The sequence below is a fragment of the Artemia sp. Qi Xiang Cuo genome, chromosome 2, assembly GCF_049724085.1.
Source record: "Artemia sp. Qi Xiang Cuo chromosome 2, ASM4972408v1, whole genome shotgun sequence".
Classification (NCBI taxonomy): domain Eukaryota; kingdom Metazoa; phylum Arthropoda; class Branchiopoda; order Anostraca; family Artemiidae; genus Artemia; species Artemia sp. Qi Xiang Cuo.
This window is the reverse complement of record NC_142795.1, coordinates 68493688-68509082: the sequence shown is the minus strand read 5'-3', so window position 1 is coordinate 68509082 and position 15395 is coordinate 68493688. Positions and strand designations below refer to the sequence as shown.

The window sequence follows — 15395 nt, the reverse complement described above, 5'->3', positions numbered from 1 at the left end:
ACGCATATTAAACAAAAAACGAGTTTTTTCAACTGAAAGTAAGGAGCAACATTAAAACTCAAAACGAGCAGAAATTATTCCGTATATGAGGGGATTGCCCCCCTCCTCAATACCTTGCTCTTTACTCTAAATTTTTTAGCACTTTTAAAAAAGCTTCCTATTCTAATGACTCTTGCGTTTCAAGAGTCGTTTTAAAAAAAAATAGGACTGTACTTGTATGATATAATACCGATCTTCATCTAAGTAGAACCGGTTTTTCTGACGCTCAATCCTAATGAAATATACCTAAGTACTATAAAAACATAATAGCCTACTTCAGAATCAAATTTGGGCTATATATTTGCACATTAGGGGGAGTGGGGATAAAGTATAGCGAGTATGCTTGCCTAATGTGCAGTAGCGGATCCAGGATTTTAGGAAGGGGGGGGGGACTCGTTTCAAAAAATTCCCATTCTAAATTAAGCCTAACGTACCTTACTGATATTGAAATTTGCATGCCTCTGCTTCTATCCATCATTTAGCTGTCGGTTCTATAAAGCTATCCACATAACTACATTTATAGAAACACTATCAATATTATATAACAAATTCTCGCCTCATATTTCCACTATTAGCAAATCTATCTATAATACTTTCTAAACTTATGCCGATATCACGGTGAACATGAAGAAGGGTAAGTCTAATGAGTTTTTTCTTTCTTATTTTATTTCTGATCCGTCTTGTCAATCTTCTTAAGATATAAAAAATTCGTTTAAGGGATACAACACTGAAAAGTAGAGTTATGTGAATTTGAAGGAGGGCTGAAGTACTTCAGAAAATATTAGCATCGCAGTTCTGTTTCTATAAGGTTTCCCCTAGTGTTTCAGGTATTCAACCTGTGCGTGCATATCTTTCTCTCAGATGAAGCCACCCAGTTTTCCATATTGTCATTTCTCCGGCGAGGGCAGATTCACAAACCGATTGGGAGGGGAACCCCATTACTGACCAGAATCGCTGTGACAAGTCATGAATCGTATTAGCGAATTGTTGTTTGTTCGTTTCCATACAATTTATTGGCAAGAAAATACTGGGCTTTAAACTGTTATTTCTAAACCTAGCTCGGTTGCCACTTTAGTTACCTCGTCAAATTTGGTTTTAAACTCGTTTTCACTTTCCTGACGCTTGACTTGCAGCTGGGTAAGAAGTTCCTTAACATGGCTTGCTGCAGACGCAAGGTCTAAGCTCTTCTTCTGAAATAGCCGACTGAGCGGTAAAATTAGTCCAGGTATGTTACTAAGAAAGTAAATGGTTACTATCAGGTCGGAGGATGTGACAGCAGTCAATAAGGATTTTGCTTTTGCTCCAGTTGTGCATTCTGCCCAGCCGCTGATGATCTCAAGAGCTTCCACTATCTTAGGGAGCTCTACCACAAACTGCATTAAGGAATCGTGCCTTTCCATCCAACGCGTTTCACACATGCCAGTTAGCTGTGCTTTCATTACTCTACTTAAAACATAATTACGCTTTGCAGAAGCACCAAAAAAAGCAACTATTTCTTTTATTACTCCGATGGAGTTTCTAACACTCCGGATAGAAGAAGTTTTTGACATGAAAAGATTTAGAGCATGGTTGAAACATGGGCAACGCAGGGTATTCTTTGCTACCTTTTGAAATTCTTTTACAGCTCCACAATGTTCTGAAACCATCATAGCACATCCATCAGTGCCTATGCCCACACGTTTTTCGGGGTCTAGCCCAAGAGCTCGAAGAAAATCCAACACAACATTTCCAAGCATTTCCTCTTTAATGGTTGGTTCGAAGTTTCCAATGCTGTCCGAGTAATAAGTATCGTGTAGGTGTCTAAAAAACCAACGAAATCTTCACGTCTTGTGCAATTGTAATTGTAGCAAAGGGTAATACTCAGTTGTGACTTGTGTGACACATCCGTTGTTTCATCAACAACCACACTGTAGAACTTGGCAGAAGGAACTCGTGCAAGAATTTCTTTAAGAATATCTTTGGCACAACTTTCAATTAATTCATTCTGTGTAGTTTTGCTTATATAAATACTATTTGCACCTGAGCTTTCAAAATGTTCTTTTAAAGTGATATCACCACTATTGACATAGTACCTTAATAGTTTTTTGAAGTTTCATTCGTTTGACGATTAGTCTTTTTCTGCCAATAATTCTCATCATCTCTATGGCCATAAAGAGCAATGTTCTGTCGACCCAAGAAAACAATAGATTCTACAATTGGCTTCAATCTCGCTCTGTTGTCATATTTTAGAAAGAAATGTTTCTATCCATTTAGGTTTCGTTTTATTAGGTTAGGTTTCTATCCATGTTGATTTTCTTATGTATAAATTTTATGACATCAATAAAAATGACTAAATTTCGCAATTAAAATATCTCGTAATTAGCTCTAACCGAAGACTTTTTTTTAAATGAGTAAGTAGGGTATAGTAGGTAAAACTCCCGCATAAATTAAGGTGCGTCAACGGAATCGCGGTGATACTGATTATTTTCATGAGACACCAAGTCACCGTCTTTTCCAGTTAGCTTAGCAAAAGTCACGAGGGGCTTCTTTACCAACTTTTGCAATTGATTGGATCCTCCAACCTCTTGAACGTTAAACAAAACACAATATTTACAGAATAAGCCCCTCATCTTATTTGAAAGTACTAGCCAATGAAATTCTTCCAAGCGAGTATTGAAAAATCTCTTTTCGTCCCTGCCCCGCTTCTTGTGAACTGAATAGGGGAAGCTGTAGTTAGAGGTCGGAATCCATGGGTTCTGAAGCAATTGATATCACGTACGATCATCCAGTTTTTCAGGTCTATCGATATAGCTTCCGATATCATTTTCGTAGAAAGTGCTTATATTTTCGATGTTTGTGTTAGGCTTGAGGCTACACTCTTCGATCGATGCTAACGAATCATGCACTATCTCACTATTAGTCAAAGCACTGGAATCACTACTAACACTGTAACTCTCATTATTTCTATCTTCAGTTACGGCGTCCACTCGCCTAGCTTTAGCTTCCGAACCAAAAAAGTTGTCGAGAGTTCTCTGCTTTCGCTTCGACATCATAACTGGTTAATATTATCCAAAAATTGTATACTTTTCAAACCCTTCTAGAGTCGTGACTAACCCTAAGGCGTATGTGTTATCGGAGTCATTTCAAGATTTTTGCTTAGTTATTGAATAAGAAATAGGTTTTGACGCGCACACTTTTTGAAGCTTCAACGATTTACGAGATGACAAGCTTCAAAATGCCTTGTAAGTTCGGGTGACATCAAACACTCTAGACAATTTGTGATATCGCAATCAAGTCACAGAAAATGTAATGATAGAACTTTTTGCCCAAGCACGGGGGGGGGGGCGTTCGACTCCCCCCCAACCCAACCCCACCCCACCCTGGATCCGCTACTGCTAATGTGTTAGGTACAATTATTCTGCATATTATGTAGTAAGAATTGTTTTCTAACTTCACACTGTCAAAATACTTTACTTTAAAAAGACTAAGTTCAAATCATTTTTCCGATCACTCTGGAAATCTCCCTTCCGTGAAAATTATTTCCTGGAAATCCAAAAACTCTGAAAATTCTTCCGGACAAACCCTCCAGAACATCCCCACATGCGAAATTGAGTAGGCAAAGAGAAAATAAGACAAAGTAAAAACATTCCGTATAGGACATTCCATCAAATTCCCCCAGTGTAAAATTTCCCATGGAAAGTTCACCCCCGCAAAATTTCCCTCCACATAGAAAATTATTCCCATGGAAACCCATCCCAAGCCCAACCCCTCCCCCCCCAAAAAGGAAAACATGCATGTATACTTTCCAATAACAAATGCTTTACGTAAACAATGTACAAATCTTATAACTTAAAGACCTATCCCCAGGAGCAGGGGGGATCATGTTATCTCCAAAGGCATAGTTTTGGGACTTTTCAACTATGCTGAACAAAATAGCTATCTCAACATTTTGATCTGGCAATTTTGGGGAAAAAAGGTGCTGTTGTCCATTCTTTTTGGTCACTTAAAAGGGCACTAGAACTTTTAATTTCCACTCAAATGAGTTATCTCCCGATTTTTTAGGACCATTGGTTCGATACGACCACCCCTGGTGAAAAAACAATAAACACGCATTCTTGATCTTTCTTCATGCAAAAAAAAAATCCACGTTTTTGTATATAGGGGCTTGAAACCTCTTTAGCACGGTTCTCTAATACGCTGAATTTGATGTTGTGATTTTCATTGAGATTCTTTGACTTTTAGGGGGTGTTCCACCTTTTTCGAAAATCTGGTAAATTTTCTCAGGCTCGTTGCCTCATATGGGTAATCCTAAGCTTAATACGTCTTATATATTTGGAGTCAGCGTAATAAGCCGATTATTTTGATACATTTATTTATATCAAAATTTGCTTTTTTTTTGTTCCACTGTTTTATTTAAATAATACCCATTTTTCTCTCTTAAATACTGTATATACCATTCCGACAACCTAGATGTGCATAGTGTGTCTTTTGATTTAGTGACTCACTTCCCAACTAAATGTGTGATACTCTTAACCCATAGAACGATCTACGAAAGTTTAAAATTCATCTGAAACCCAGTCTCAGACATACCATCTTTATCATTGTATCAGACATACCATCTTTATCATCTATCATCATTAAGTTTCTGAAATATTGCAGATGCATTATTATGACAATTTGAATGAAAATAGTGTGTTTTGATTCAGTAAAACAGAGTTGGCTAATGGCTCCTATGGAAGCCCTTTCCTTAGGTTTTAGCGGAGAAAGTAGACACGTTTCACCCTATTGGAAGCAACATAATGCATTTCGACGATCGGAGGCACAAAGTCGGATCTTCGCACCTCCAAGGCCGCACCAGGTCGCACCATGTCGCACCAGTCAATTTTCAGCAGACCCAATAGGGAATTGGTTTGTTTTAGTACTTTTGTTGTTTTTAAGTTATCGGCGATAAATTTTTGATCACCTTAAACTTAAATTATAAACATAAAGGAATCAATTAATAGGTATTTTAATGTAAAGTACCTTAGGTTTTGCATGCTGAATTTTAGACATAATAACATGGTTTTAATTTTTAGACATGTTAGGTTTTAACTTTTGAGGCGAAGTAATGAAGTATTAAAATGTATATTGTTTTATTGGTACATATGGTGCATTTAGAAATAGCAACATTGAATGGGTGCCAGTAAAACAGAGAAAAAAATAGTTTTAAGTGCCTGGGATATCTAACCACCCCTTTTTTTAAGGGGAATTGTTCTTTAGACCTCTATGAACTATGGGGAAAAAAAAATCAAATTTAAGCGTTGCTCCAAAAGCACTTTTTTTTGTCAGTGGACGCAGAGATCTAACCCAGCTGTAGCCACACACTTTAGTGCCGACGCAAGGACCTTAGCAGTCAGGAACCGTCGTTAATCCAAAAAAATACAATACACTTTTGTTGCCAAGTCTTATCAAAGCTTGTTGGGACACTAGCAGTGTAAATGTAGTTATTCTTAAACCGCACTCAAGAATGCCCATCAAAATTCTACTGTCCCTGTTCAAGAGGACGGTCATCGTAATTGTTCTTTGGGATTTCAGTTTTTTTGTAGCGATTTATTATTATTATTATTATTATCATTTTTAGGAACATACAAACCAAGAAGAACAATAGGAATGTCTCTTTAAAGAATTTAGATGCGTAATGACTGAAAATAGGGTGGGCGACTTTAGAAAATTGTGAATCTTGTAATAAGGAATAAATAAATAAAATAGTCCGTCAAAAAACTAAATGTTAAAGTTAGCTTTCAAAAAGTTTTTAATTTTAGGAGGGTAATACCTGTGCCCACATAGCTGCAATCCAAGGCTCTGTCGCTGTGTTACAAGAGCTCATGAATGTAGACAACGGAGCTGTTACTTCGGCCCTTAATCGTACAAGTGAAGCGACTCCACTTCACTTAGCAGCAGAAGGAGGACATTCTGAAGTCGTTAAAGTTCTGCTTGAATGTGGAGCTTCTTCATTAGATGAAAATAAGGTTAGAACCAATACTGCGTTTTCTATTTTTCAAATAGCACATGTTTGAAAATGTTGTTTTTTAAGTTAATTTTGGCTAAGCAATATAATGTTGATATGACAGAATTCTAAAAAAAAACTTATTATGGAACTATTTCCGCATAAAATCTTCGCTGTCATTGGATCTTGACAATGATCTTGACTTAAGAATTCTTAATAAAAAAAAGAAAATTCAATTTTCGTATTTTCAATTAAAATAAGAAGTGATGTTACAACCTAAAAGGAGCAGAATCCCAAATTTGAGTGGGGAGGACCGCCCCTTAAAAGCCCATTTATTGCGCTAAGACTTAACTCATTAAAGTTTAAACCTGTGATTCCCAACATAGAGGACACGCCCCATCTGTGGGGCATGGAAATATTTTGGGGGGTCGTGGGCAGGACGTACACCATTTGACTGGCAATACTCTAGAGCCATAATTTTTGGGAAAACATTTTAATGTAAATTACATCTCATTCATATACATTTAAAGAGCAAAACAGATATATCATAGTATTGCAACGACGTCATGTTTGAAAGGTGTTGCATACAGAAAAAAAATTTCATTCGCATAAAATACATCGAAAGGACAACTCGAAAAAAGATACCAAGTTAATGGCCTTTCAAACTTCTTTCAGGTTAATACGCGTTATGTTTTGAGTAACAAAATTTAAACATCATGAGGGGGGCATCAGGATTTTAGAAATGTCGAGATGGGACGTCTCGCAAAATCGGTTGGAAACCATTTGTTTAACCTATGAATCAAGGCTTCACCCCTTTTTTGAGACTTCTGGTTACCTTGTCCTCTATACTTGCAAAAACACTCATTGATTATCTTTTCTAATAGCTGATGCGCAGGGATGAGCTGGTGTGCATAATTTTATGAAATCTTTAAAGAACCAACTGTGCTAAAGGAAACTTGAAACTTGAAATGAAGCTTTTGTATACTAAACGTTTATTTTCTATGGATTACACTTATCTTAAGAAACAAATGTTTCATCACCTGCCATTATGGCCTTCGCATTCAGAAGTTGCATAATAGTTTTGATAATTCAAAATGACTTGGTACTTAAAAACAATTAATTCTGTATCCTTTTGGCCCTCTTCTGGCCAACATTTGGGATTTTCGCTTCAAAGCGGCCAACTTTCTGAGATGCAATATTTTTTGCTACTTGAGAAAATGCCATAACTATATTTTAATTTTTGAATAAATCCTCTTATGGTGTTCTATGACTAATTTTTCGACACGATAATCTCTGAGGGGAAAAAATCATGAAAAAACCACAGGTTTTGCTTCAATACTCTGAAACAGAGATATCTTATATGCTGAATGGGATAGTGTAGCTTTCATCAGTAGCACTCTTCTACTTAGGGATATTATGCCCTTTTGGTAAAACTGTGCAAATGTTTTAGGCTAAAAAATATAATGGCTAAATTAGAAATTAATGAATGTTATAGATTTGGAATCATCTTGAAAATATGACCTTTTGACGGGCAAATGCTCTATTTTAGAGTTTTGATTCTTACAAGCACGAGTCGCTTTTTAATTAAAGCTCGGAGTAACAAACATTGTCACAATAGACTATAGTATTCCACGGTTAAAGTTAACATTTTTAAAATATTCCCTGTAGTGATTGGGGCATCCCCCTTCTCCTCCAAAAAATAAGAAAACCTTTTCCCTCCTAATGTGAGCCTAGAGTGAGCGATTCTAGCGCTCTTTGGGTGATTGACGGAGGCTTTAAGATATGTCCATGTTCTACTTATCAAGAAGCTTAAACAAGAAGCCGAATCATCCAGGTTTTTTTTTGCCAATGCTTGGATTCAGGCTATGCCAACGTATTTTATGTACCGTCGAAGTAATTAAGAAATTTCTTACCTCTAGTTGCATTTTATCCCTATCCACGCTTAGGTCATATACAATATGAACATCTAAAATATTTCTCATTAAGACTTGTTGGGATGAATACAAATTTTATAGGTGAAAAAAGGCACTGCTTGTAACACTTTGGAAACCAACACTTTATGATGCTTGTTATAAGAAGATACTAGAAATACACTAAGGATGCTAGAAAATACACTAAGGCATATGGTTTCATGTGCGGAGTAAGGACGTATCTATCAAGTAATAATGGACATTGGTTATTTTGATTTAAACCCATATTTAGAGGTAAAACTGACAAGTATTTTCTCGTAGATTGGTTTCACAGCTGTCCATATAGCCGCTATGTACGGTCATGCTCAAGTGTTGGACATACTAAGAAAATCAAATCCTCAATCACTGAAATCTCATTCCAGGAAAAATGGCTTAACAGCATTGCATGTAGCTGCATGCTATGGACAGCCAGGTAAGATCTGTTTTGATTAGTGTTAAGTATTAGAAGTTGAGAGAGAAAGTTGGAACAATGTGAGAAGCATATGCTCCTATATTTTCATGTAGTTTGTCCATTTAGTTTTCTTAACCGTCCCTCCCAAAATAATTTTCTGCGGTTATGCCGTCCATTGTTCTAATTGAAAACCGTTCTGATAAAAAGGGGGGAGAGGAAACGAATAAATGAATGAACAGGGCTCATCTCCTGTTTCTGAGCAAAAAGGTAATAAAGAGAGCAATAATAAATCCGTACAAAAGATGAAATATGAAAAAAAATGAAAATACAGGATATTTACTCTGACAAAAATAATGTAAAAAAAAAACATCCAGTGTGACATGATGAAAAAATGACCTTTTTCATAAATAGCATTGCATAAATATTTCCAGGTAAATTTTTTCGAAAATTTATGCATTAAAAAAACATATACTGATGTAATTTAATAAGAGAATATAATATTGAAGTTTTATTTTAAGAAAAAATTTGTTTTCGTATAGGTAAAGCTTGAACAGTAAGATATTAAAAAAGTTATATTATCATACCATTTTAAATAAAGCCTGACTAAGAAAGAAAAAACCCAAATTGGGCAGTAGAAGAGCTGGAAAACAAGAAAGAAGAATTATGAAAAGAAAAGAAAGGACTAAAAAGGGCAACTGAGGATGCAAAGAAAACAAATCAAAGCCAAGAATATATCAAAACAAGAAAGCCCAAAAAGGACCACCGAGGGTGGGAGAAAACAAATCAAAGTAAAGAGAATGTTAAAGGGGGTTTGCCAAAAGTAAGACTACCACTTCAGTCACTTTTTGGAAAACCCCGAGCAGCATTTTTCAGGAGCCTTCTGGTGTATGCTCCTATGGAGGCTTAGTTAGTCTACCTATTTTCAAAGACGTTCCACAACCAGTAAAGGACCTCTTGAATCAGAAAAGTAAGTTGTAAAAAACTTCGAACCCTTTTGACATCCCTGATCATGAACTGCAATGTTAAATTAGAGTTTCTGTTATGCTAAACAAAAATTTTAACCACCAAAAATGTACAATTAGACTAGGTTGATTTTAAACAATCATTGTTAGATAGTGCACAGAGGATATGTTTATTACAGAGACTTCCTTCCTTAATGCTAGGCGACTTTTCAAAAATTTCATGGCAACGAACTTTAATTAAAGAGCGAATTGTGTCAACAGTAGGATAACCGAAACTCTAGAAAAAGTAAAATTCTAACAATCATATGAACATATATATCAAATAAATTAGCTTTTAATTCTTATTCAAAATATCTAAACATTCCTCCAGTTTAAAACTAAATTGGACATTAAAAAGTCCCAAGCAAAAGAAAATTTGAATAATTTTGGAAAAAAGAGGGGAAATACCCCCTCTCCCTTAAAAATGGGTGTGATCCTTATAAAAATGTTACGCCATCACATTTAGCACATGAGCCCTATTACAGAGGTTTCATATCTCTATCTAGAAAAATACGGAAACGTATATTTTTTTGAGAAGGATGATCACAGATTTGTCTTCATTTGATTGTCTTGTGTTTTTCCCTAATTGTAACTGTGTAGAGGCAGCGGTCCTAAAATGTTGGAAGAAAGTTTATTCAAACATAAATTGAAAGTTCTTGCGTCCTTTTTAAGTAGCTCAAGAGATCACGCCACATAAAACTGGCGTTTCTGCCTTTTTGGCGTAAAACAAGCAATTTTGGCTCAAAAAAGGGCAGATAATATCTAAGATAGCCAATCAATTTAGGAGTATGGAAAGGATGTAAATTCGGCTTCAAAGTTTCAGAATCCATGATTCCATGAGGTGGCGTATCAAACAGTTCGTGGTTACGAACTGCAAGTAAGGAGCGACGTGGCTCAATAATAGCATAAACTCTAAGAAACAAAGTCTTGATAACAATAGATACGGTACATTAAAAGGATTAAGTTTTGATACTTATTCAAAACACATAAAATTCGTGAGGCTTAATATTACCAATTAAACGTTATGAGCCTCAGAAAATTTGCCCACTTTTTGAAGAAGGGGGGAAACACACCCAAAAATTCAAGTGATCTTAATGAAAATCACACCATCAGATTCAGCATATCAGAGAACCTTACTGTAGAGGTTGCAAGCTCCTATATACACAAATTTGGAATTTTGTATTTTTTGCCAGTAGAATGATCAGGTCGTTCCGACAAATATATTCTAACAGCCGAATTGAGAATTTGTTCATAACTGCTGCCCTCAAAAAACTCTCATATTCCTCCTTCTAAATTAGATTTAGACGCTTACACAGGCGCTTTATGCAATTTTTGGGACTGACATATTATAAATGACATCGTAAAGTGCATAGTTTAGCATGTTCATTGGTTGAGTATCTGATGTTAAATCGAAAATCTGAGTGAGTATTTTTAAGTTTTTTTTTGTAATTTTTGGAAATTTTTGTAAACATAATTTTTTTAGGCTCTTGGACGTGTATTAACACTACTACTTGAATGAAAGCGTTTTAGTTTTGATGATGATAATGGTCGAAACATAACAGCCGCATATTACCATGTTCATTATTTTTTTTGTAGATACTGTAAGAGACTTATTATCACAAGTTCCCGCTGGAACTAGGTCTGAAGTTCCAAATCATTTGATTCTCACAAGTGTTCCTGTACTGAAAGAGTTAGATGGAGAGTCGGGCTTGACACCCCTTCATCTTGCAGCCTACTCTGGTGATGAAAATGTCGTCCGACTGCTATTGAATTCACCTGGAGTGTCGGTTGATTCACCTTCGAATCAGCATGTGAGTGCCATAACCTAAAATGCTCTCCTTTATTACCTGTCTATAAGTTTTCATTTATCTTTCAATTTTAGTTCTCAAGTTTAAAACAGAAAATATATCGAATTCCTTTTCACTTTAAAAACAAGATGACAATTAGCTAAATCAGTTGCAAAATTTGAAATAAAACTTGAGTGGCAAAACATGCCCGATAATAACATAAACTCTAAGAAACAAAGTCTTGATAACAATAGATACGGTACATCAAAAGAATCGAGTTTTGATGCTTATTCAGTTTATTCAGTTTTGATGCCTATATACGCTCAGAGAACTTGACTTTGGATTAATCAACTGATCAAGCATTTCTTGATGACTAAAAAGGGGGATTTGACTCTAATATACAAATTAAGTTTGAAGTTACGCACAGAAAGTTGCTGAAAGGGGAGAAAACAAAAGTTCCAAAAGGAGAGAAAACATCTAAAAAAGTTGGATCAGAACAAAAAGTACATAATTGGATTCGCCATGGCTGAACAGCCCTTTACAAGCAACTTACAGTCTCTTGGCCTGAACAACGAGGAAAACTAATTTTTTTGGTGGATAAAATATGACTGGAAAAGAAGGCTGTCGGTATAATACGCAAAAATCTATATATTTTTTCCAAAACTAGTTTCAGTCACCATTGCTTCAAAAATCATTTCTTCGTGAAAACCTTCCAGATTTGCAAGGCGTCTAAAAGATATGCCTTATTTTACTAAAACTGCTAAATTCCCTTGGTGCCTTCTCCATCAATTTTTTAAATTAAAATGATATCTATGAAAAACCACATGAAGAGTCGCTTCTGTAAGAAAGTCTCACATAATCCAGCAACATGACATGATAGTTTATGAACTGTATCGACAAAAACATCCGGAGAGCCCAGAAAACGCTCTACTATTCAAAAATCCTGTTCTTAGCACACCGGTATTGGGAAGATCAAATACTTCAGAGGATATTCTATATTTACATTTCGAAAAATTGTTTAACCCACTATAATTTATTTCATTTCCAATAAATGTATCCTGACTCTCGAATATGGGAAAATGAAAGGGCTTAGACTCTAGGTATCTCGGTCTGTCCCCAGTAAAATTATCAAGAATCAGAATTATGATCAGGACCAGCTGAAACTTTCACATAATACGACACCTGAGTCATAAAATAGCAACAACAACTGAACCAGTGAAAACTAAAAAATAATGATGAAAAAAAAGCTGCTTGAAAATAATTAAAAATAAGACAGAGAAATGGAATATCTTCGTTGTGAAATGAATAAGATGACGAAAATATTTATCATACTCAGTTACTTCAGACAAATAATAAAACAAAAAAGAAGGAAAATGAACTCATAATAAGCTACCGAGGTACAAAATAGGATCCTTTTTTGCACGGCGAGGGGGTGCCCCCCCCCCTAACGTAGTCTAAAGTAGTGTAACTTACTTTATTAACACAAGTTTCCCTTAATTAAACCTGCTCCTAACGCAAGTTTATCGGATCAACCTATTTTGCTCTCCCCCCTACAAAAATCCTGGATCCGCCCCTGAATCTATCCATGGGAATATCATAATTGATAACTGTGACTAGTCAATCTTAACCCATCGTGAAGACGGAAAATTTTTACACTGGAGCCATAATTTGCTCCCTTTTTGTTTAATACAAGTAAGATGAGCCAAAAACGAATTACACATGTCCTTACCTTTAGACAATAGCTCATTCTGCAGAAAATTTGGCTTGGACCAGGGGTCAGTGCAAATGCGTTTTTCACTTCTCTTTAACTTGTTCACCGCACTGAGAATCGCCTGAATGTCATGATCGGTATCTGATAGTATAGAAACAACGGTCGAACACTATTGCTCGTAAGCAATAACAATTCGTAAGAGAAATATCCTCGGTAACTTGCAATTTGTCAGAAAGAAGGGACTTACGCTGCTAGTCACTGATTGACCATGTTTTTTCAGCAGGCAGACCAAGTACAATCAAATTTAACCTTCTTCCTCTCTCTTCTATATCCAAAAGCTTACTCTCTAAATCGTTGTTCTGCAATTTTCTTGCTCTAGATCACTCCGAAGCTTCGTAGATTCTTCGTAATTTGGATTTTCTGCCGATAGTTTGCCTAACATTGTCTTGAAGGGTAATTATTGAGACCGCAAAACTTTTCTGCTCTGCTAATGTTTTGTCCGGTGACGCCTGAATGATACATTTCTTGACTGTAGCACCGAAAATCGCTGTGTAGCATGCAAATTTGGGTAACTTTAGCCCTTCAGGAACTGACCATGGTGTCAACCCTATGTCTGAAGCCGTTTCATTTCTTCTTTGAACAGTGCTTGAGTTATAGTCATAATGAATGTTTTAATCCGCACGTAGAAATTTGCACGTACATCAAATTACGCGATCAAAACCTGGCAACCGAAGTCACTGCAAGAAAACATCACTACAGTAGAAATAGAGATTTCATCCTAGAAATTATGAAAAAGAGACTTAAAAGAAACAAAAAGGGCGATGAAAAGAACAGTACTCGAGCCGAGATAAAGATGGCTAGTAAGTTGTCTTGTGATCCAAATTTTACGAATGTACAAAAAGGAGAAAAACCAAGATAAGGGCTGAGAAAAACCATAAGACAAGGGCTGCCAAACAGTTCGTGGTGGGCTATCAAACAGTAAGGAGCGTCGTGGCTCAATAGTTACCGATTTCTTCAAAAGATAGATACGTCAAAAAAAATGACTTATTATGCTGATTCTAAATATATAAAATTCGTCAAATTTAGTGTTACCCATTAAAAGCTAAGAACCTGAGAAAAGTTGCCTGATTTTGGTAAAGAAACCTAAGGGTCAATGAATGTTAATGAACAGCACACCATCAGATTCAGCGTATCAGAAAACCCTACTGTAGAAGTTTCAAGCTCCTATGTACAAAAATGTAGAATTTTGCTTCTCTTTTTCCAGAAGAAAGATCGCGGATGCGTGTTTCTTGGTTTGTTTGGTTTCTTTTTTTTTTTTTGTTTTTTTTTCCTAGGGGTAATCGTTTCGAATCGGTGATCCTAGAAGATCAGGAGAGGGCTTATTAGATCGAGAACCTAAGGTTTTATTGCCCTTTTTAAGTGACCGAAATTATTGGAGGGCAGCTAGCCCCCATCCCCCGCCCCTTTTTTCTCCAAAGTCGTCCGATAAAAATTTTGAGATAGCAATCTTGTTCAGCATAGTCAAAAGATTTAATAAGTGTGTCTTTGAGGATGATTTGACCCCCACACCCCCGGGGGAAGGGCTACAAGCTAGAAACTTTGCCCAATGTTTGCGCATACTCTCGCTTACTGGAAAGTATACAGATATTATTTCGAGGGGAGATATTTCATGTGGAGGAGGTGTATTTTCTAGAGGCGGGATTATCTAATGGGAGGGAAGTTTGCAGGACTGAACGTTCCAGCAGAAATTTTACACGGCGGGAAATTTTTAAGAATTCATATACAAAGTTTCTTTCAATTGTAAGCTATTACTTTCTCTTTGGCGACTCAATTTTATGTGTAGAGATGTTCTGGGGAATCGCCTGGGGGAAATTCTCGGTGGGCCTTGAATTCTCTGGTACATTTTCCTTGATGGGGAGGGGTCCATGGGAGAAATTCTCAAAGGGGGAATTATCAACGTAAGAAATTCTCCACGGGGAAATTTTGCGTGGGAGAAACTTCCCATTTTGGGAAAGGAAATCTGTGAGAACGATTTTCCACATAGAGGGGATTCCCAACATGACCTGAAAAACTATCAGAATTAAATAAAAACAAATCTTGTTTATAATGAAAGTGCGTTAAGGACAAATTTTTCAGGCAGAATTTGCAGGGTGGAGGGGGAATTTTCAGCCAAGATGGAAACGTCTGGAGGGAAATTTTGCATCAGAAATTATAGAGGAGTAACAGTGGTTTATTAAATAGTGGGAAGGGGGACAAGTGGCTAATGTATCAAGAAGCATATTTTTACGCTTGTATTTTTCAACTTTTTGTTAATTTTGTATTCTCACGCAAACATAGAAGATGGTTTGCGGAGGGAGAAAGTATAAAGTAATCATTTCCTCCCTTCAGTTGGATTGAGCCAGAATATAATTACTGCTTAGTGATGGCGTTCTTTTTATTGCAGATTTTGTTTAACACAAAATATTAATTTCAGTTTGCTACTGGGATAAAATTTAGAGAGGGTGGAGGCGTTAAACTGTGTCACTGGGAAA

General features: G+C 36.2%; 1 protein-coding gene across 2 annotated transcripts in view; it reads left to right on the top strand.

The window, feature by feature from the left end:
• nompC (no mechanoreceptor potential C) overlaps positions 1-15395 on the top strand; it is a 502015-nt gene that overhangs the window by 325852 nt on the left and 160768 nt on the right. For both annotated transcript variants that reach the window (XM_089102713.1, XM_089102710.1), the window contains exons 15-17: positions 5820-6026; positions 8236-8386; positions 10963-11177. In XM_089102713.1, the coding sequence (XP_088958839.1) occupies positions 5820-6026; positions 8236-8386; positions 10963-11177 (573 nt within the window). The remainder of the gene's footprint in view (positions 1-5819; positions 6027-8235; positions 8387-10962; positions 11178-15395) is intronic.